This window comes from Phasianus colchicus, chromosome 4, assembly GCF_987193195.1.
Source record: "Phasianus colchicus chromosome 4, bPhaCol1.hap1.1, whole genome shotgun sequence".
Lineage (NCBI taxonomy): Eukaryota > Metazoa > Chordata > Aves > Galliformes > Phasianidae > Phasianus > Phasianus colchicus.
The window spans coordinates 17,440,908-17,463,591 of NC_143439.1; the positions used below are offsets into that span (position 1 = coordinate 17,440,908).

Below are 22,684 nucleotides of genomic sequence, written 5' to 3' on the forward strand. Positions count from 1 at the left end.
CATCCCTGTGGAAAACCCAAGACAAAGTAATTGGACATGGTGTCCAAAGCAATATGATATTGACCTCTGCATCTAACTTTATTACTAGTAGAATGGAACAACATCAGATAGAAGAGATGAGAGTCCATAGATGAAATTGGGGATAATTCTGAATCAGAAGGACAATTCATACCTGCATCATTTATCACCTGTGTCCAATAAAGAACTGCATAGCTGCATTTGTTTGGAAGAATTGTTTAATTGCAGTTACAGATACTGAAAAGAGTTGTATGCTTTGGACCTGCATTCAAATGCATAAATTTGTACTATAAATGAAAGGTTATGCTTTCTGCAAATACGCTTTTTTATTTATATTGTTTTGTCCAATTTTTGTCATATTTCCTTCAAATTTATGTGCACATCTTTCTCAGCACTGAGAATGACAACTCAGTGGAAAAAACTCTGGTTTTTTTTGTATTCACAGCAGTAAATGGTCAATAAGTGGCTCTTCTGCTATTAAATTAGAATTTGGTTTGGATTTTCTTCATTAAGAGGTTAATGCTGTCTGCTTTCATACTTAATATATATACCACTTTGCTTTTATTAGATTGGTTGCAAAGGCTAATAGCATTCATAAAACATTTTCCAACAGCTTATTTATATCAGGATTTTTTTGGTTTTGTTAGGTTTAGAGGAAATTTGGCTTAAACAACGAGTAATTCATCTGATGTTTTCTGAGGAATTAAGTAATTTCATCCTTTCGTTTACATGTTTGTCTGCATACCAGGAACTGTAATATTAAAGAGTAACCAAAAAACAAACAAACAAAAAAAAACCTTAAGCAACTGGGCAATAAGGTGCCTAATAGAAAGCATGTTGCTCTTGTAGAGAGCAAAAGGTATGCCCAGAATGATCTTTATGATACCATATATGGTTGAGTTTCTTTCTGAAGTTACTTCTTTCCACTGAATTGAGAAAATCTATGCCTCTACTTTAATGGAGTTCTACTCTACAGTTTCATTCTGTTGTACATCTCCGCAAATTCAGTTCGACTTTTTCTGTTCTCTGAAGTCTACGCTTATCTTTCTGCAAGGTATAAAAAAATTATTGCTCACTCCCATAGGTGTTTAACACAGGTTTACTAGTTTGCATAGTCCCATTAATTTTCATAACACTATAGTCAGTACAAAGCCCGTCTTTCCTAGTTCACACTCCAAGTGACTCTGAAGTCAAAAACTGCTCTTGGGAAAATATGTTGAGAAAATCTTCCAACACCATACAGCTGTGGGGATATAGAGAAAATGAGAGTCTGGTTCTTGGAGTATAGTGGCGACTGTCTCTTAATAGCAGGAAGGATGGATTTTCTGCTAATTATTTTGCTTTTTTTAAATTGATTATACATGTTGTAGTGTTCACTTGGACAGGACTTGGTTTAGCATAGATGGAAGGAAGGCTGTGCTGTTATATTACTGATCTTTTGTGGAGCTGTGTCTGTAACTGTTAAGTTTACAGGCAAACTTGTCTAATCTTGAAAACCGTCAAGTTTAGAACAATGAGAAGATGAAGTCCATGACCTTTGCTTGGTTCTGCATTACTTAAGCTTAGCGAAGTAACAAAGTTTTCTAATGTTTTGCAATTTGTTTCGAGGTATGAGGCTGTGTTGGATGTAACTGGCCTCTTTATCATGGACTACAGATTTGTTGCTAATATTTTTGCAGTCTGTTCTGTGAGTTCTTGCTATATGTATGGCAGACAAAAGAAACAAAGCAATATCTTTAGCATAGAGAAGTATGCTTTGGAGGCGCCTTTTAATGTGATGAAAACTTCCCATGAAAATGGGTCATTCAGTGGACAATAAGAATAAATGGTGAAGTTTGTTACAAAGTTTTAACCCATGAAATAGACTGCTTAATACCATCTTTAAAGATCAGGACGTCATTAAGGCAGGTTTTTAATCATGTATATAGATGTGGAAGTCATCTCTGTCCCAAGTTTATAGCCGTAATTAAGCTCCTCATCCACAATTTGAAAGGCACTGAAGGACAGAATCTCTGGGATAATCTTTTTTTTTGTATCATTCTGTACTCAGTACTTGTGAAAATTTTATTTCACATGGCTAAGTTTCCTGAGGATAGGATGGGAGAAATCAGATGAAACCATGTGTACTTCCAAAGCAGTCTCACACTCAGATGATTTTTCTCTACTAATTTTAGTTCTGCTCATTTAATGCAAAAATCAGCTATTTTGTATTTTCAGAAAATAGTGTTTGACATTTATAGGTCTTAGTTAATGCCAATGGTACATAAATGTCGCAGCCACTGACAAAGAATACTTAAGTCAAATCTTCACTTGGTTTACTACGAGGCCAAAAATCCTTGTATGACAAACGTTTGAAGCATTGACAACAGCAGATATACTCTCAGAAAATGTGTCTGTAATTGATATAAATCAGCTGGTGTTAGCCCTGGGAGCAATCACCTTCCTTTAGATTTTACTTTAGTCTCCAATTGAGAAATGTAACCAAGATGGAAGTAACTTGATTTTCAATTTCCAACCCGCCAACATAAGGGGGTTTTTGTATATAATTTGAATCAAGCAAGAAGGCAAATAACCGTTTAAGTACAAAACCGCATTATTAGTTGCACATGTGTGAGTTCAGTCACTACCAACAGTTACTTAAGGTGTGTCTGCCAGCAAAATCAGGGTCCATAATCTGCTTTTTGTTTAAGATACACAAATAAGTGATCTTTAATACTTTAGATTTATTTTGCTGATTAATTTCCATTGATTTCCTTAGTTTATATCCTGTCTGGTTGCTCTTCATAGACTGAGCTGTTTCTTGTGGTTTCTTTTCACCTTTTTTAAAAATGTGTGTAGAAAGAATATAGAGTAAGGAGAGGAAGGAGTGGTTTTCCTTTAAACAAAACTAAATGGCTGATATCATGTACTTCTTTTGAACTGGGAGTCTCAAAGGCTGAATTTGATGCATATGTTGATACAGATCAGAGATGTTAATTGGATAATTGAGCAGTTATTTGTCACGAACAAGTTAAACTGATGGAAAATGTAGTTGAATTTTTCATGAGAGGAGAGAACAATATGGTTGTTAACCTATCTTCTAATATAATTTTCAGAAGAATATTTTTGAGAAAATGTAATAAAATAGACTACTATGAATGAAGTGCTAATAACATACTGAAAGACTCTGTTACCATGTTTAGTGAACAGTTTTTTTCAAATGTTTGTTGTTGTTTTGTGTTTTTTTTTTAAGTTACAGTAGGTTTTATTAATGCAATTGGTCCAAACACTAAAAGCTGTCATACCTTTCACAGACCCCAGCTTACTCACGTTGTGAGTGGTTTTTTAAAAGTGTTATCTGTAAACTGGAGATCCATTTTGATTTTCATATCAGGTACTCCAGAACTGAAGGAACCAAAGTTGTTTAGTTTGAAAGTATAGCTTGTATGTTTCTGTATGTCTATAAGAGTACAGTTCTGAATATCAGAAGTATTCTCCTATTTTCAATTTGAGGGAAAAAAAAACAAAAACATTCTTGCATATCTGGCCAAGTTCTTCAGCAATGGCTTTTTTGTGAGTACTAGCAGCTCACCGTGAGTAGTAGAAGTGTGACTGTATTCTTTCCACAGCCAAACTGTGGAAATATATTATATACTTACATATATTGTATACATAGAGAGATATTCAGTGATGACAGGGAGTGTAACTTACAGATTTAGTTATCAGTTCAACTGGTATTTTCAAATTATTCCCTTCACAAGTAAACAAATTATTTTCCTACTGTATCATTCTTGTGTACGTCACAGTAATTTATTAAACATCTAAACAAACCAAATAAAATAAAAATAAGGGTGAGAAGAAATGGAAAATTAGTTTGAGTATTGCTCAATCTGCAAAAGTCTCACCAAATAAAGGATTTTTTTTTTTTCATTTAAAGTCTTAGTACACATTCATATTCAAGGCGTCTTCATCCTTAATAAGATGGCATAATGTCTGATCTCTGTATTTTCCATTCAAAATAATCACGACTACTTTAATTACACTGTTTTGCTCTAAATTTTCTTGAATAGTTGTATTTTGAATACATTATTCGGTATTATCATGCTCTGTAGATTTTCTATAGTTAGGTATTTGTATAAATAAAAATTGTAAGGGATTATATATAAATGCATCTGTCCTGTTCATAAAAAATGAAAGTGATCATTGGTTACAAATGAATTTTTCTTTCTAATTACACAGAGTTGTTTAACTGTTTATTTTATTTTGATACGTGTCACTATTTCCTTACTCCTATATAGGAGCTTTCTCTTCAGCAAACAGACTTGCTGGTTCTATTGAGTATGACATTGTTAAGCCTGGCTCAGGGCAGCAGAACCTGGTTGTCTGATCTATTTTTCTTCTGGTTTCTGTCATAAGTATGTTGCATTTAAGTATTGCAGATGGAGAGCTATCAGAAAGATACAAAGTGCCAGCACACAGAGATTTCTCTGTTGTCTTCTGTAGGTCTGTTTGCTATTATTGCTACTGGTTGGTGACCCTGCATGTAGCAGAGGGGTTGAAACTGGATGATTGTTGTGGTCCTTTTCAACCCACGCCATTCTGTGCTTCTGTGATATCCTTTATCCTCACACAGCTTCTGAGTGAGGCATAACTAAGAACTGCATGTGTTTTCAAAGCTATGTTCATCCTGAGCCTAGGACTTCATATGCCTAAAAGCTTTCAAATTACATAAGATTGATTAGAGTGAGGCAGTACTGACAAAACTGAAAGGATTCCACCAGTAAGATTCCTGGGTCTATTTTCAATGACTCAAACAAATGGAGGAATTGTTAGGGGTGTTTTGGCAGATGTTACTAATACCAACATTTCCCAGTAAGTATTTGCATAGTATTAATGTTTTATTTTTCTTCCCATTTTTCATTATTATCTATTGGGGGGGGGGGGGGGGGAGGGGAGGGGAGGAGGAGGGGAAAACAACTTAGCAATTGAACTGAAATACCTAGGAAAATGGAAATTTTACATTTTATGCAAGGAGAAATATTTTCTGCAGCTTAGTTTGTGAAATAGTGGAAAGAGAAACAAAACAAAGCATATACCGTCCCACTGTGAATGGGAAGATTTGAACAGATATTGCCATAGTTATCTGATGATTGTATATTTTGGGTTTTGGGTTTATGGGAGCTGCAGGAAGAGTAATTTCAGCAATGCAAGGTACACCAAATTCATTTGTTCAAGTAAAATTTGCTGAGCATCAGAATTGTTTACTTATATAGAATAAAGCTCTCTGCAGCTTAGCTAATCTATGCAGACTGATCATTCTGCACGTTTTGGAGACTGCCAAATTACTGTCATCTCACCTTGTTCTCACTTATATTTCAGACTTACTTGCAGTTTTCTGGGAGCTGTGGAGTGGAACTGGAGTCGAGAATAAAATCTTAAATAAGGCAGTAGCATAAAAAAGACCTGTCAGAGCAGCTCTGTTTTCCTACTTTGAATTGATTTTCGCTGAACTTGAACTATAATTACCTGTGATAACATGAAATTAATGTAAAAGCTATTTTTTGTTTGTTTGTTTGAAAAGTCATTCAAAATATTAAGAAGTTCTGGTTGCCCTGGAGTAAGATATATTTGATTTGATTTCATTGTTTTGTTTAGCAATGGGATAATCTTGCCTTTTAACTCAAAGCCTTATCACGTACCAGAATAAATCTTTGTGTTTGATGGGATGAGGAGTAAAGAGGATTCTTCTATTTTGGAATTTATTTTTTTTAAGAGAGAAAAGAGCTTGGGAAATGCTGAATACTAATGTTCAGCTTCTTTGGAAAGCTTCATTCTCTTCGATAAAAATGTTTTATTTATTGGCATTTGTTACATAATGCCGGTGTGGCACCATTTAAACATTGTTCCCTGAGATACACTGTGAGGTTGATTTGTATACTTCCCTTTTTTTAATTTTTCTTATGACTGCACAACACCATCCATTTACACAGTTAATATTTAAACTTCTAGATTTTTACAACTCCAGTTGTCAAGCAGTGTGTGAAAACACATTTGCTAATTTTGGGGATGACTGGGAAAAGAGGCCTGTTTATTTCTGTAGAAATTTCAGTTACCAATTAACATTTTCATTAGAATATTTGAGTCATAGTTAATTTACACTACAATTTATTATCTGAGTAAACCCGACCTATTAATCCTTCTTAATCTATTACTGTCAGCTAATGTCATGATTACAGGGAAAGTACATGATGTGCCATAGCAACACATCTGCTCTATTAATTTTTTTTTAACTTAAGATTGCTATTGTGCTGTTTATCACTGAATTATCAGACATGATAAACTATTTTATGCTAGCCCCTTTCATATCCATCCTTTTAATATCTTACTTGTCATTATAAGAGTCTTTAGCCTTATAGAGTAATGAAAGGTTCTTGTCTCAAGCTTGATTACTACTCTAATGTTTTCCAGGCATGCTTGGTGATGAGTTTGGCATATGAAACAATTTCCTACAGTAATAAAACTAATTAAAGTGGGCAGTCATCCCCACATCACTCTTTAATGAATTATAATGAGCTCATTAATCTACCCATTCTCATTCGCCACATCTATTGGCTAGGCTTCTCTGTGAGCATGTTGGGATAGAAATTTTCCCCAGAAGAAATGGACTCTGAAAAAGCACCCATTTTCCTTTGTTTGACAAAAAACAGAAGAAGAAGGTAATCTCTAAGTGGACTATGCTTTTTAATAATCAGAATTGTAAGAAATAAATAGTATAGCTAAGACCTTGTAATGATGACAAAGGAAGAGTCGTGTAGGAACTTGACTAAGTGTAATATTGGGCTGCAAGTGACAGGATAATTAATGCCTCTGTGACTCTTACAATTCACTTCAAAATGTGACTTAGAAATGATGTTTGAGTAACTGGATCTCTGGGAAACTGCCTGAAGAAAATAACATCGAGTTAATTTTGGTTGAGTTTCTTGACATTTTTCTTACTTCAGAATGTGCAGAAATGAAGTTGCAAGGTTACACTTCCCAATTCTATAATGATGAATATTAGACAATTAAATGGTAACACTTGTGAGTGGAAAAGGGTGATTATTCATATGAGTACCCATGTAGAAGAACCACCTGATTTTGGTCGGTTTTCTTATGCAGTTTTCCTTGTGTGAAAAAAGAAATCTAGTAATAGATAATCACAGCATATTTCCTGATGTGTAGTATTCTTTTTAGGATTTGGATCCTTTTAATTCAACTTCCAGAGGGTTGCTCGTTAATCTTGATTTTACTTACAGTCATTCTGCATATTTTAATAAAAGAAGTTTGCAGAGTGTTTGTTTCCATTGTACATAAAGGAAGTAATACAAATATGCTGCTCTAAAGCACAAGCAGCAGCAATGCTCAACTGTAAATTTCAATTGATGTCTTCTCCACCAAAAACTCTGCACTCTTTTCTTGTTTTTAAAAAAGGAAACTGGAACAATTTTTATGCAATCTATTGAGGCTTTGTCTGTCTTTTCTGTAGAAAGGAAAAGTGCAGGCTGCTTGAGAATCTCCATGAGGCTATGGTCAGGACATCCACGTTAAATCCAGGTGACCTGGGTTCATGTCCCTGGTGTGACTGTGAGGATGCACACGCTTCTGAGTATCAACTCCCACAGATGTGACCCCAGCCACTGTGGCAGTGCAATTGGCTGTTCTTTTAGATGCAGTGTATGGACAAATTTTGCTGACCAAAGACTATTCAAAACTGATTAATTTTTTTCAAGGGCTTTTAAAAATGACATAAACATTCTAAAATGAGCAGCTGTGTTGCTATAAAACCCAAATTTGATTTCATCTTAAAAAGTAGACTAACGTACCACTCATTTATGAAGATACAGACAGAACTTTTTTGCTTCATGACCATTACTCTTTCCTATGGTATCCTGCCATTATTGAAGTTCTTGTTCATTTGTTTTATACAGAGGAAAACTTTATGGACTTCACCAAATTTACGGAGTCCTCCTAAATGCATTTTCGGTTCATTTTTAGGAAGCTAACAGTGTATTTTAGGTTGGTTCTCCAAGACCTGCATACAGATGTTCTTGAAATATTCAGATTTAAAATGCGCTATATAGAGGCAGTAAAATATTAGGAAAAATATTTTTTCTCTATTTTTTTTATTTATACGTTGAAGTTTATTTCTAGTTGGTTTAGTATAGTGATTTATCTCATTATGTACTATCTGCAGAAGGAACTGTATTATTGAGTTGATTATGCCAACAAATGTTATGCCGATTGAATGGTACTGTTTTCTATGCTAGCCGAACTCAGTAGGTTTTTCTGGTTGGCTCTGCATTGTTTCAGTGCTTCTTATTCTTGTAGTTATCCTATGGCAGTAAAACAATTTTCTGGTAGCTGGATTTTGTTTCTGTTTAAAGTTTTATTCTGCATATATGCAAAGCTGATGGTGTAGCTACAAAGAAACTCCCAGAAAATGTTGCATTAGCTGAGCAAGGGTTTACTCTTGAATGAAAGATAGATTTTGATACAAGGTTGATAAGTTATTGATGTTGCAGTTTGTGAAGCAGTTGCACTGAATGTATAGTTTAGTTAAAAACTTTGTTTTCCTCTGTGATCTCCTACTTTTAACATAAGTATAGAATATTCAGTGTTCTCTTTTATAAGTGCAAGTATTCTTAGTATCTCTCATAATTATTCATATTTTTCCCCCTTTGCCCTGAAAGTTCTCTAGGAGAAAATAAAAGAAGCTGATGGAGATGTAACCACACGAAGAGGAAAATACAAGCAACATATTTCATTGAGAATATCAAAATAATTAGTAGCATAAATGGCTTCAGTAACTAGTTTAATAGGTTATTAAATAATAAAGGCAGACAATTATCCTTCTGATAAGGATACAAATTGAAAATTACATCTTTTCATTACCCTGTATGTATATGTTAGTGATCTGGGCTTATGAGTAAAAAAGTATGTACAATTGAGGATTTATTCTTAATGGTACTTGCTGGGCACTTGATGAAATAAATACAAAGGCATTCTTCCCAAACTCTGCTTATTTTGAAGCTTGTTATTTCGATTCTAGGTTTGTGAAGAAATGAATGATTGATATTAATTTTTCTCTCAGTTCTATAGAAACAGTAGAAATAGTAGAATTCGGCATGTTTTCTATGTAAATTACCTCTTAAGAATTACTCGGAGTAACTATTTTAGAGGAAATACGAAACACAATAGATAATGCAGTTGTAAGAGTGGGTCATCGACCTGTTGCTTGAGTGCTATGTGTAATTTGGGTTACGCAGTTCTAATTAATCATATAGCACAACTAGAAAAGGTAGATCACAGATTTTGATCAGATATGTGAGGTGGCCTATGTAAGAAGGATGATTATATAGACAGATTTCTGAGCTTGAAAAAGATGACAGAAGTTGTGCAGTTAGTGTAAAGACATAGAAGAACGAGGAAACATGAATAGAAAGTACTCATATCTTTCTTGGGGCAAAAAAGTTACATTGTTAAGCAGCAAGTTTGAAAAAAAAGTTTGGGGTGTTGGACTTCTTTTTATTAGTACGTTTTCATGAATGTGTTTAGAGATTATCATCAAAGGATGCATGGCCCTGTGTGTATAAACTTAGGCTTACAAAGTGCAAAAAAAGAAAGTAAAGGCAGTGGTTATATAAGGAAAAATACAATTATATGCTGTTACATGTTTCCACTCCTGGCTGCTGTTTGTGATTTCTGCTGGTTAGATGCATCTTGGGCTTGACCTGGTATCCTTATTTGATTTTATATTTTGCAGTTTGTTTATTGAGCAACATTCTTTTAAACTCCGTACTGTTTACTTTCACTGATGCAGAGAGTAAAATTGAAATGAAAGAAAAAACAAACAACAAAAAACCAGCATGACAAAACACATTAATTTGATCAGTCTCTAATTCACAATTCACTGACAGTTGGATCACTGTAAGGAAAACAGTGTTTATTTAGCTTTGTATTCACAGGTGTCTGAAGTTAGCATAGCCTGTGTAGTCTTTTTATGTGTGTTACCTTCGTAGTAAAATACCATTTGAATTCTAGCATTCAAATAAGGGTCCAAAATTGTTTCATTAAAATATTTTTGACATATTACGTGTGATTGAATGGAAGTACAACATGGAAGTACAATGGAAGTAGAATCACAGAGGGCTTAATGAGTGTTAAATTACTGTTATTTATCATATTGGAGTCAGATCCTATGAATCTTGGACTCCATTTGATTTCACGATCGAGAAATAGGGAACCTGCTTTAGCAAAGGGTTTGGACTAGATGGCCTCCAGAGGTGCCTTCCAACCCCTCCAATTCTGTGCTTCTCTTAATGAAATGTAGAGTTGTTCCTATAGAAATGTCATTTAAATGCTGCAGTTGCATTAAAAGATGACATACACAGTGACAGCTGTTTCTCTTATGACATTCCAAATGTTATTGGTTTTGTTCCTCCTGAGCAAGGGAAAGGCATCTCATAGTGGGACTGATGGTATTGCAACAGGGTGGCTTCTGGGGATGCCTCTGAGTAGTGTTCTCCTTTAAAACTGTGAATTTACCCTTATCGTTATGCTGTGTTTCAGCATCTGTTGATAGAGCCATGTAAAGTGCGAAGGAGAGTAAGCATGGCCATTGCCTGCCGTGAGTTGTCAAGACTCCAGCCAAGGCTAACTGCCCTGACTCAGAGTGCCAAAAGAAAAAATGAGCCAAAGAAAAAAATTCAGTGTGCTTTACACGTGTGAAGAATTACAGCCTGCCAATTCACTTGTCTGTCTCTTAGTGGGATTGAAAGGAATTGATATGACAGATGTAAATAAATACAATGCATAGAACTGGAGTGAATATAGAAAGGCAAAATAACACTGGGAAATGATGCTGAATATGTACCTAGAAATCAGACTATAAATACAGTGTGGTATAAATAATTATGAGGGGGTCACCTCAAAGATGAACTGGATCTGTGACTTTATTTTGAAATACATCTGCAACATAAAATGAAGTCTCATATTGTCTGCATTATGCCAGTCTTAATAATTTTAACATAAACAATGAAAAACAGTTAAAACCAATCAGAAAATTATTAGAGAGAGAAAAAAAAAAAAAAAAAAGCTGAAAATGCAAACTGCAGTATCCAGAAGCCTGCTTCTGCAAGTAATCTCAAATGAGTTGATGCTCTTCCTGTTGATAAATGATGTGTGCTGACTTGCCATGCATTAACACAAATGGAATCTCAGTCTGAAGATGGGTCATGGTGCTTCTCTACAAATTTAAGATCTTCAAAAATATTTGTGTTTTTCAGATGCCAGGTAGTGTAAAGGGTATTATTAAAGACATCCTGCATATCCATACATAGTCTAGATCTCCAGACTATTAACATAAAAATCCTGTAGATGTTCAAGTAACCAGTTTTCTCAATACTTACTCAGAAATGTATTGAATTTGTTACGTGAATCTGCTGCAAAAGTTAAAAACAAACAAACAAACAAAAACAAAAACCACACACAAAACCAAAACAAACAACAAAAAGAAACAAACCAAAAAAACAAACCTGCAACTGTTATGGGATTTAAGTAGCTTTCTGGACCTGACATTCAATTTTAAAATTCTTAGTTCAGAGTTACTTCAGGATTATATTCTTAAGAAAGTATAACCTAAAAAAATTGCTGATCTCTGCATTGCTGTAAGCTGATAAACAATCTGCTTAGCATTTGAAATGCAGCACATTTATCAAAGGAGTTTTATAATATTCTAATTTTATGGTGCTATTTTGGCAGCATATTCATTTTGGTGTAAAGTAAAATTGCAGTAAATTTATCTTCCAGTATACTTGGTTAGTTTTGTTTATAGCTCTCTGTAATTACAACAAGCACAATAGGCCTGTTTGTTCCTAAGCATGAAGAGGTATAGAGTAACTTTTTAAAATGTAAATGATTATGTTTTTTGGCACTTACACATAACATGCTGCAGCTGTCTTCACACATGCAGTACAATTTGTCATCCTGTGACCTGATCTGATGAGAAACAGTTTTTCTATTATGTTTAGCACTTTCCCAGATGGACAGAATTAAATTAAATAGGAAAATACTAGCAATAAGATACACCAATTGCTGTCATAAACTATGATTGAAAATAATGTTACTTTGAAGAGACAAAAATATGATCATTTGAAGAGCATTCTGACAACAGTCAGGTACAATAACAACGGTAAATCCATGTGAATGTAAGCTAAATCCTGGATTATTTCTTTTTTAAGCAATATCAAGGAATATAAGTGAAGAAAATACAGCTGACACTTTTCAAAAGTTTGTTTTGTTTTTTTTTTTTAATGAGATATTCCTGGAAGATACATCATGTGTAGTACAAAATTTACTAAACTGAATAAAATATCTTCAAAACAGTAGTGTATCCAATTTATGAGCACATGCATAGAATATGGGATTCAATTATTTGGAATGTTAACTAATGTTTTCACAGTGTCCACGTTCTTATTGGACTAGAGTTCTTGATAACATGTTCAGGTATAAATTCTTTTCATGGGAAGGTAAGGAACCAGAGTGTCCAAGGATGCTAATATAATAAATATAAATGGTAAACGTTACCTAGCTGAATTTTAAATCTGTAGTCACTTAATTGGTTAGCACTTGAACTCAGCTATACTTATATGCAGATCTATTATTCTCCTTGGCTCTTTGTTCGTATCTAAGCCACCCAAAGTAATCACAGAATCACAGCATTGCAGGGATTGAAAGGTTCCAACCTCTGTGCTAAAGTAGGTACTCTACAGTAAGGTCACACAGGTTGGCATCCAGATGGGTCTTGAATATCTCCATGGAAGGAGACTCCACAGCTTCTCTGTGCAACTGCTTGCCACTACACACTACCAAGAAGATCCTAGCCTCATCCATTTGTCTCCCACTTCCCTTGAGATATTTATGTATATTAATCAGATGCCCCCTGAGTCTTCTTTTCCCTTGGCCTAAGAGACCCAGGTTACTCAGCCTTTCCTCGTACAGGAGTTGCTTGGATCCCCTTACTCCAAAAATATCAACAATCCATGTTACTGGAGCACTGACTCTTTAACTCCCAGTGCACTACATAATGTTACAGTGTGGAATACTAATAACAAAAAGTCATAATACCATGACACCAGTATTATAAGCAGCCTTATTTTTCTAAACATTAAGAGTACATGATCCACATTTTACATAAAAGCCAAAATAGTATAGCCCCAGAATATTCAAATTATATTTAAAAAATAAATTCTTTTTCCGCTCACGCTCATTGCATTATTGTTTGCCTTCTAGACTAATAAATAATGCAGCATTCTACTACTTTCTGCAGTCCCCAAAACTTACAGCTACGTATTTTTTTCTTTGGTATCCCCCATGCTATCCTTAATGAAACAATGCTGACCTGTACACAGGATGTGATTTTGGAGCTCTCGATTTTTGGAGGAACTGTATTCATTTTTTTGATAACAGGCAGTTGATTTCATTGCATTTTACTTGTGTTAATAATACATTCAGGCATGTATATGGGTTGTTGGAAGTACCCAAGTCTTTCTACAATCTGCTCTACATTTTTCTCTTGTATTCTTGGGTGATGTTGTCTGTCTTATTCGTATTATCAATTTGTATTATAGCAGAAATATTCTCAAAATATAAGAGAGAGAAACACCAAGCAGCATTTTTTTCATTTTTCTCTTATGTTTCTAGAACAAATGAAGCCTATAGAAATGCAATGCAGCAAATTAGTATTACCAAATCTTAATTCTAGACTGTGTTCAACAAGAGTGAGCTCTTAGCTACTTGCAAACCCCATGTGGTGAAGAGTGTTTTTTAGTACTACTTTTACTAAGCAATGACATAAAAAATTTGGGAACTGCTAGTGCTTCTCTTTTACTATATGCTTTTGGAGAGCATCTGTGTACACATTAATGTGTCTGTATATAAAATTGCAGGGAAGAACCTATGTATAGACTGTCCTTCTTGAGATGCTTGAGTGGCAGATGAAGTCTCCTTTTTGGAGGCCATGATTCTACAGTTAAGATATTTGTGGTTTGGAAACTGAGCACATAGCACGGTTAAGTGGCGTTTTCTAGATCAATGAATGTCTTCCCTTCAATTTTCAAGAAACCATGTATATTAGTTTCCCTAACTGCACTTTATATAGGGATCACTAGCCAGACATGTCATGCCATATAATTTCTTACCATTCAGCCTGTTCCATATTGTTAGATAAAATTGAGACAGCTCCTTTGTTACCATTTCTGCATTGGTTGTATGTTCTTGGCTATCTAATACACTTAAACTCAGGTGTATTTAGAAGGGTTATGACTGAGCACAGTTTCTCAGAAATAGTTCATTTTCATGCTGCCATACTGCCAACAGCTGTTCTCTATAATCCACATGATGTCAGGACTAATAATATCCACACAACCATGTAAAGTGCTTTAATATTCACAAGAGGCAGAATTTGTATTGGACAGTGAAGCAGCAGCAGGCACTGAAGGTGTTGAAACATACGCTACAGCCATGTAGTTGTTTTGAGGTCAATGGTTTGGAGAAGAACCTGTGAATGAATCCATAATTAAACAAACAACAGTGAATTTAATATATATATATATATATTGTTTAAAATCTTCACTTCTAGTTGATAATCATTTCTGGGAGGGAAAACTAGGAGATGGGATCTGTCACAGGTCTGAGGGAACTGAATAAAAAGCCTCCTGACACTGTTCTTGACACTGCAGTCTGTTAACTGAAAAGTACCTAGAAACAAGATTTAGGTCGTCAGTAGTTTTCAAATACACACACAATTGCAGGGATTGGAAGTGACCTCCAGAGATCATCAAGTCCTGATGCCCTGCTAAACCAGGTTCCCTAGAATAGGTCACACAGGAAGGCATTTAGGTTGGTCTTCAATATCTCCATAGAAGGAGACCCCACAACCCCTCTGTGCAACCCGTTCCAGTGATCTGTCACCATTACCATAATTAAGTTCTTCCTTATGTTTGTATGGAACTTCCTATATCTTCATCACATAGTAATCCTCATAGAAGGGTCAGTCCCTTGTGTGGACGAGAAAGATCCAACTGGGTGTTTGACTGCATTTTGCCAAGAGGGATGCACTAGGATTTTAAAGTCTTTGGAAGCTCTGGGAGGCAAAAAATTGTTCAAGTTTTCACTGGTCCTACAGAGGCCTGAATTGACTTCAATACCACATTTAATACTAAACATAATCTCAAAAATCTTTCTTACATGCCTTACACTAGTACATGTTTTATTACTGCATTTCCTTGTGCTTGCTTCATATAAGCTTGTTTTTGTAGTAGTCTTTTCTTGCTCGGTCTTGTGACCTTGTTTTTCTTCTTCTACTGTATAATCTGTCAACTCATTTTTTAAGTTGGAAAGGGGAAAATCAGGAGATAACAGAAGGTAATGTGAAAATCTGCTGAAAAAAAATTCAGAATAGTGCAACTAGACGTAGAGGTGCTATAGTTAATGTGGCATCATTTTTAAAGCATTTATATTCTGCAAATACTGATATAATAAATATTGATAAATATATAGTTCAGTTCTCAGTGCCTTATTTTTGATAAGCAAACATTTTTGATAACTGTGTACATGCTGATAACCTATTGGGTGCTGAGGGTACAAGATTCTGGGATTTATTAGTATTTTATTTTTAGCTAGCATTCTTAGACGTTGTATCAGTAGACAGAGCAAAATGCTGCTATAGCTATATCACTAAGAAAATTACCCATGATTTTTTCTCCCAAAGGAAGATAGTGCAAATCCTGACTTCTTTTTCAAAATTTGAATCTTTCAGGGGTTCTGTACTTCGTGCTGAAATAATATTTAAGTACAATCATATCTTCAGCCAAAAATAGGATGTTATGAAGGGCCAATGTAGTTGTAAATATCTTGAGTTTTATATGTATTTTGTTTCTCCTTCCAATTAGTCCATCACAGAGCAATGTAATTACTTTGAAAGGTCATTATTATAATAACATTCTACTGAGGAAAATGGACTTCAGTCTCTACATTTGTTTCATTTTTATGTTTAGTTTTGCAAGCACATTAGTACTGCCAGAGTTCAAGCGTATCACACGGGTTATGTGCTTTTGAACCCCTGAGCAGTTTATGGTGTAAGCAAATCTCATGCTTTTATATTTGTTATCGTCCATTAGCTAGTGATACACTGTTCTCTTTTTTAAACTAAGGGGAAAACTATGCTGCATATGTATAACTATATTCCCAGTAATATTCTTTATGTTCTTGTTGTTTTTGTTTTGGTTTTGAAAGTAGAAAGTATCGCATGTCCCAGACTTTGTAAATATATCTCAGTACTAGAAGAATGTTGAGATTCTTTTCTTTGTTTATAGTTGTAAGATGAATTTGTTCTTCATTGGCTTGTTAGTTTGTTGTGTTCTTAGTCTTCAGTTACTCAGTAATTTAATTTGAATTTATCTGCTTGAATAAAATTAAATTTACCAGCACAACACACAAAAAGTTGGTTGGCATTTTTTCTCCAAAGGTGTTTAGACTTGTATGAATTCACAAAATTGTCTGCATTTATCTGCATTTACGTGGATCTGTGTTTGGTGATGGCTTTGCTACTAGGTTCATTTTTACTCACAATAAACTGAGTTATAATCAATGCTTATATCACTAAGTGATGACCAGAACCTATTTTGTTTACTCAGTTAATATCTGAATTGCTGCTGTTGTAATGGATGTGGGGGTTAAAATAAATAAATAAATAAATTATATATGAGAAGAGCAGTTTATTTGTACTATCAAGATTAAGAGCTCTACAATAATGATTATAAATTGATATTTCTGTAATGTTCTTTCGTATGAGAAAAAATATAACATTTCGTAGATGTACCTTAACTGAAAAAATGAGCTGATAGGATCTTAAATTAAAAAAAAAAAAAAAAAAAAAAAAAAAAAAAAAAAGCGTAGAAAAATCAGAAAATAATGAAATGGACTTCTTTGTGGGGAGCTTTTGGCATTTCTTTGTCATCTTTGGATGCATTAATTTGTTTACGCTGCAACTTTAGAATGTGTTATTGAAACCACAACACATGACAAAGGAGATTTGAGTTTCATTACTTAGAAATAATAATCTCACTCTATGTGAAACAGCCTTTTCAAGTAAAGACCAAAGTAAAAGCACGAAACCTGTTTTAACATCTATTTTGATATTTTTGTAGGATGGAATAAAAGATGAATGCTCAGTGCTGAAGCTACAGCTGAAGGAGAGAGATGAACTCATAGCCCAACTTCGTGAGGAACTGGTAAGCAAGAGAAACTACTTCAAAAAAAAAACATTTGTTTGTCTGATAATGTCATTCACCAGTACCAAAACTCAAGAAATATAGTTTCATACCCACTGCAGAATAACTAGCCTGAGGCTACATTAATCAGATAACTCTGGCTGTGCACTTCTAGGGTCTTGTCAGCCTCTGAACTGGCTACTATTTAGAGACACTGCTAGTAGAAATTTCCTTCAAAAGATTGTTTTGACAGTTGTCTTACAGTATCAAAGAGACATTAATCAGTGACAAAGTAGCACATCAGTGTATGCATGTGGTAGAAATCTTGAGAGGCCATGTATATTTCCTGGTGAATTGTAAATATATGTCCCATGAATTGTTTTTCATGTCTACAAGACTGTCCAATAAAAAATGAAATATTTTTTTCACTCTTAAATAGATGTGGATTTTAATTTAAATGAAATAGTAAATGTTCCATGCTTACCGATTTTTTTCCTTGCATGAGCTAACAAGGCTTGAGTACTACCACTTTAATAGAAGATACAATACTCTTAAGCAGCTGAGTGAGGTAAAGTAAGCGATATAGCACTACACGTATAGAAGTGTATTTTATTGTGCTTTTAAAACAGAGCTAAATTAATCTTAAAAATCTGCTTTGCCAGAATATGATTAAAAAATATGTCTTCATTATTCTTAATTAAAGGACGGGGAATTTTCCTCTTCATGTTTCAGAACTAGGGAACTTACTCCAAAGAAAAAGCATATAGCGTCAACATATTCAAGAAGGTGTTCAGTATGTCTGTTGCCACCAAGGAACTTGCAAATGTCCACCAACATTTTGTATAAGCATCCCACAGGATGTGGTGTTATTTCCGTAATCAAATCTAAATTTTCTGATCTAGCTCTAGGGTTTTTGTACCTTTCTGTCTCACACCTGGTGGCTACCCACAAAACTTGAGCAGACTGAATTCAGGTCCATCTGTAACCAGAAGGACAGTCTGTGAAACTGAATGGACAATGTCAGGCTTAGATGAGTAATTAGAAGCACTAGCCCTGTGACTATGGCAAAGTTACAGTGCATCTTTCATATATATTAAGAAGAAATAATGGTGTTTTTCTATCTGCGGAAACAACTAAGTCTGAAGTTGCATGGAAAAATGTAATGCCACACAGAGATGAAAGATTCCTTTGTTATATTAACATCTGCAAAATAAATACAGGTCATCAATATTCTTTGTTTCGCATTTGGCTCCATTAAAAAATGATGTATTATGTAATTATTATCTAAAATTAAATGACAAAATGGGACACTGGGAACATCAAACTTGTACACAGTCTCAGAGCATTAATTTTATATCAGTCTTCCTCGAAACATATGTTATTAACTGGCTGACAACTTTGTCAGTGTAAAATTATCCTGTATTGATACAGTGAGCTGTAGCTTATTTGCTGTTAGTTGTTGTCAAAGTTCATTTGTGTATAAGTCAGTTGCAGGAAAAAGACCCATAGGGACTTTAGTTCTTCTATCACGTAATAGGCAGAAACGTACATCTCTCTATGGTCATGAAATAAGAATTTCCATGATTAAAAGTGAATATCGTGTGTTTAACTCATGATTAACTGACTTCAGTTTTATATTTTAGAATTGTATACAAAACAAAACAGAGAGAATAGAGAGAGAATAGAGATGGGAGTTCTGAGACCACATTTAGTCATTTAAAATTGAATTTGGAAAGGAATCTGTATATCTCATTTACTACTATTGAACTAAATAAAGCATGATGATTCACTAAAATGAAATCCAAGTCTGTTTTTTCATTGGGCACAGAAAGATATATGAAATAGCAAGTGATCGAGTGTCTGCTACTCAGCTCTACTCATTTATGTGTATATATTTTTTAAAAATTAATCTTTTTTTTCCAGTGTGATTTGAGCACTTAGAACTACTCTAAGTAGAAAATATTTTCATGGTATTGTGGCAAAAAAACCTGAGTGCTGCCTGCGGTAACATCTATTTTACTGCTGTCATTGATATGGAAGCATTAACACTGAAAAATGAGTGTTAACATCATTATCCTTTCAACTTTTGATGTCCTTGTGTAACTTGAGTCATACATGTTGTCCCATTGAAATAAAAAATGTAGTGAGGCAGCTTGGCTGAATTCTGACTACATCTGGAGGCAAAGTTAAGGCAGGTGATGAATGTCCCTGATAGCTCAGCTCTTGGAGGGTATTTTTCTGCTGTGGAGTTGCCTGTATCAATTTTGTTGTTGTTGTTGTTGCTTCTGTATCAAATGTAAAAAACAAAAAACTTAAACTCTTTCCTTTTATAAGCTGCCTAGACTAGCCAGTGCTAGCTAACTGAGCTTTATCCTAAGCTATAGAAGTTAATGTTTAATTCTAGATAATCAGAATCAGTTAAACAAAAAATAACCAGCATTTTTTCTTTTATTTCTGCAAATTATTCTATCTTCAAAACTTATGTTAAATAAGGTGTGGGGTTTTTTTTGTTTGTTTCTGTGTGTGGTTGTTTGATTTGTTTTTCTTCTGAATATGCATAATCTATTCCTGGAGTGCAGATTGATGGCAACCTTGGTTCTTTTCTTTGGTCTGATTTCAATAATGGGCAATTAGCCAGTTGTCTGTAGTTATGAAGGATTGTTATTTTGAGTTTTCAAGATTTGAATTGTAACAGAAAGTGTAAGATGCACTTGAATCCTGTTTACGAGCAGTTTACAAAAGGCACTTACTGAAGTGCAAAAATCACCTCAAAATATGCTTGTGCCAATATAAATGGATTGTTAGGTACAGTCCTGGAAACACAAGTTGTTTTGACAGGCAAAGAATGAGATTTGGAAAAGCGAATTGATGAATTCATGATGATGAATTCATCATCAATACAGTTTTTGGAATTGCTAGCAAAAATAAATTTTTAGACCTATCTATTTTCAAAACTTTAAAATATAGTTGTCAGATTTTAAAGGAATAAGGTACTTCTTATTTGAAAAGAATTGCCTTAATGCTTATGAAAAAAGAGTAACATTTTAGATTCATCTTTACACCGATTATCCACTTGCTCTATGTTCTGTGGGTTTATAGTATTATTTCATGTTGGCTATTTTATGATGGGCTATTACATACTCATGGATAATTTACAGAAGAGCAGACAGTTGTAAGTACTTTTGAATCTTTTTTCTTCGACATATTTAGGAAATATTAGGAGCAGAAAAGGAATAGATTAGGTGTACTTAAACATTATTAAAGTGTCAGATTTCTTTCCTACTTTTTACAGGAGAATTAATTGTGTATGTTCCAGAAAAGGCTTATCTTTGCGGTAATTACTCTGTGAATCAGTTCCACAAGGCAGACACAAAGTGCGAAAGTGGCAATATCCTATGGCACACAATGGGGATTAGCCTCTGGTTCCTCATCTATGTCAGTCCCTTGATGAGAAGCTGCCAGTAAGATAGCATCTTTAATATTCCTTGGCACTTGAGAAGATGATTCTGCATATTAGTTTAAGACCTTATCACAAACCATTGTCATATTGTGGTGCTTGGCATAGAAAAATGATTATGTCATCAGCGTAGAGTAGCGTCTTGCTAGTCTGGCTGAAATGCTGCTCTCCCAATATTTCATAAAAATGACATTGCAGAAAAGAGCAAATCTGAAATACAGAAATTTCCCAAGTCTCCCCGAGACACAATGCTGAAGCTTTCTTTCCTTTGGTAATAATGCACTACATATGCTTGTCTTCAGCACCAGTATCATTCATAGAATGATGATTTTGAGACATGTAGTATTTTACTGACAGATCTTTACGTAAAAGGAGGCAAACGTGACCTGACTTGATTCTGAAATATCTGAAAACTTCAGCTTTTGTTTTATGTAGGACAAAATGTAGGTCTTAGTTCTGCTTTTCCAGTCCTCACCAAAGGAGCTGTGGTGGTGCAAGGCTGGATTTGTACCAAAGCTCACAGGGTAACTGAGGTAAATCTACATTGTTATAAATGCTAGGAATGAAGGACATGAGGTCAGCAAAATCGCAACTGTGATTTTTATATAGTTTGATTGCTTAATTGCCTTGACTTTTTTTATTTTTTAATCTACGCGAAAGACAGATGACAAGCATCATGTGGTAGCACACATGCATGCTGTCTCTACTATTCAGTCTGCTTCTTGGTAGTTACTTTCCACTACAGAATAACTAACATTTTGTTCCCTGAGCTGCCAAATGTGGAAATGTGCTTAAAATATTTTTCCTGATATAATCTCAAAACATTACTTAGTTTAGTTTACATGAATGTTACCGTAAGATATAACTTTCTCTTAGTATCATGGATTGACATAATACTGAGTTATATATATTTATAAAAGAATGAAGAGAGAGGTAGTGTTGCTTAAAAACAAATACACATATGCTGGAAAGCTTGTTTTGCTTCTTAAGATCAGCATTTTAATATGTATGTTAACAGTTTCAGTATGTTGCTAACGGCATCTGTATGACACATTTTTACTGCGGTCATCTGATGTGGATGAGTTTCAGATTAATAAATGCTTTATCTTCAGTGCTGCATAGCAATGCTTAATGAATCAACCGGTACTGCTGTTCCTTCCAATAATTAATTATCTGTTTGAGGAAATATTTTTGCTTTTGAAGATGTAAGGGTGGCTGTCTGTGCAAATTTACTACAGACGTAATATAAGAAAAATGTTTTGCTTCTCTTTCAATTTTGAATTGTCTTCCACAATTTATAGGTAATACTTCACACAGATTTCCTTGCTGTATGAAGTATGACTCATAGAAATGTCTAAACATGCATATTGGCATAGCAAACATCAGAAATGAAGAGTCCTTTGTGCTTTAATAGCAAAAATTTCAGTTTTTATTATGTTCTAGTGAAGTCCTGTGAGCAAATTAAACTGTTTTTGTAGAATTATCTGAATTTTTTTTATTCACAATGTACCCAGCATTTTAAGATTTGACATATTTTTATGTCCCTAAATTAGACATTTTGTCCATAATGAGAATTTTCAGGGAGAAAAAAAACCAAATTTTCTGTTTTCTTGTCACTCTTATTTCAGTTTGAACAGAAATAAAAGGATGCTTTTTTGTGTTATTTCAGATGCAGAAAAGTTAAGAGGTTTAATTTAACCTTTGTTTCAAAGACTAATCACTTTCTCACTGTGAAAATACTTCGTGTTTTATGACATCGTGCTTTCAAAGGTGGAAACCCCTCTTCATGTGCTCTGTATTCGATACAAACTCTGCAGCAATTTTAAGTAGTGGTAGAGATGTAATGCTGTATGTGATCTGCTGTAACTTTCACAGCAAATATTACTACTGCTGCATACATGATTGAATCTGTGTGAAGTAT

General features: G+C 34.3%; 1 protein-coding gene across 6 annotated transcripts in view; it reads left to right on the forward strand.

Annotated features, from left to right (window-relative positions):
- CCSER1 (coiled-coil serine rich protein 1) overlaps window positions 1-22,684 on the forward strand; it is a 613,005-nt gene that overhangs the window by 330,801 nt on the left and 259,520 nt on the right. For all 6 annotated transcript variants that reach the window (XM_090138797.1, XM_090138800.1, XM_031607550.2 and 3 more), the window contains one exon: window positions 17,244-17,327. In XM_090138797.1, the coding sequence (XP_089994923.1) occupies window positions 17,244-17,327 (84 nt within the window). The remainder of the gene's footprint in view (window positions 1-17,243; window positions 17,328-22,684) is intronic.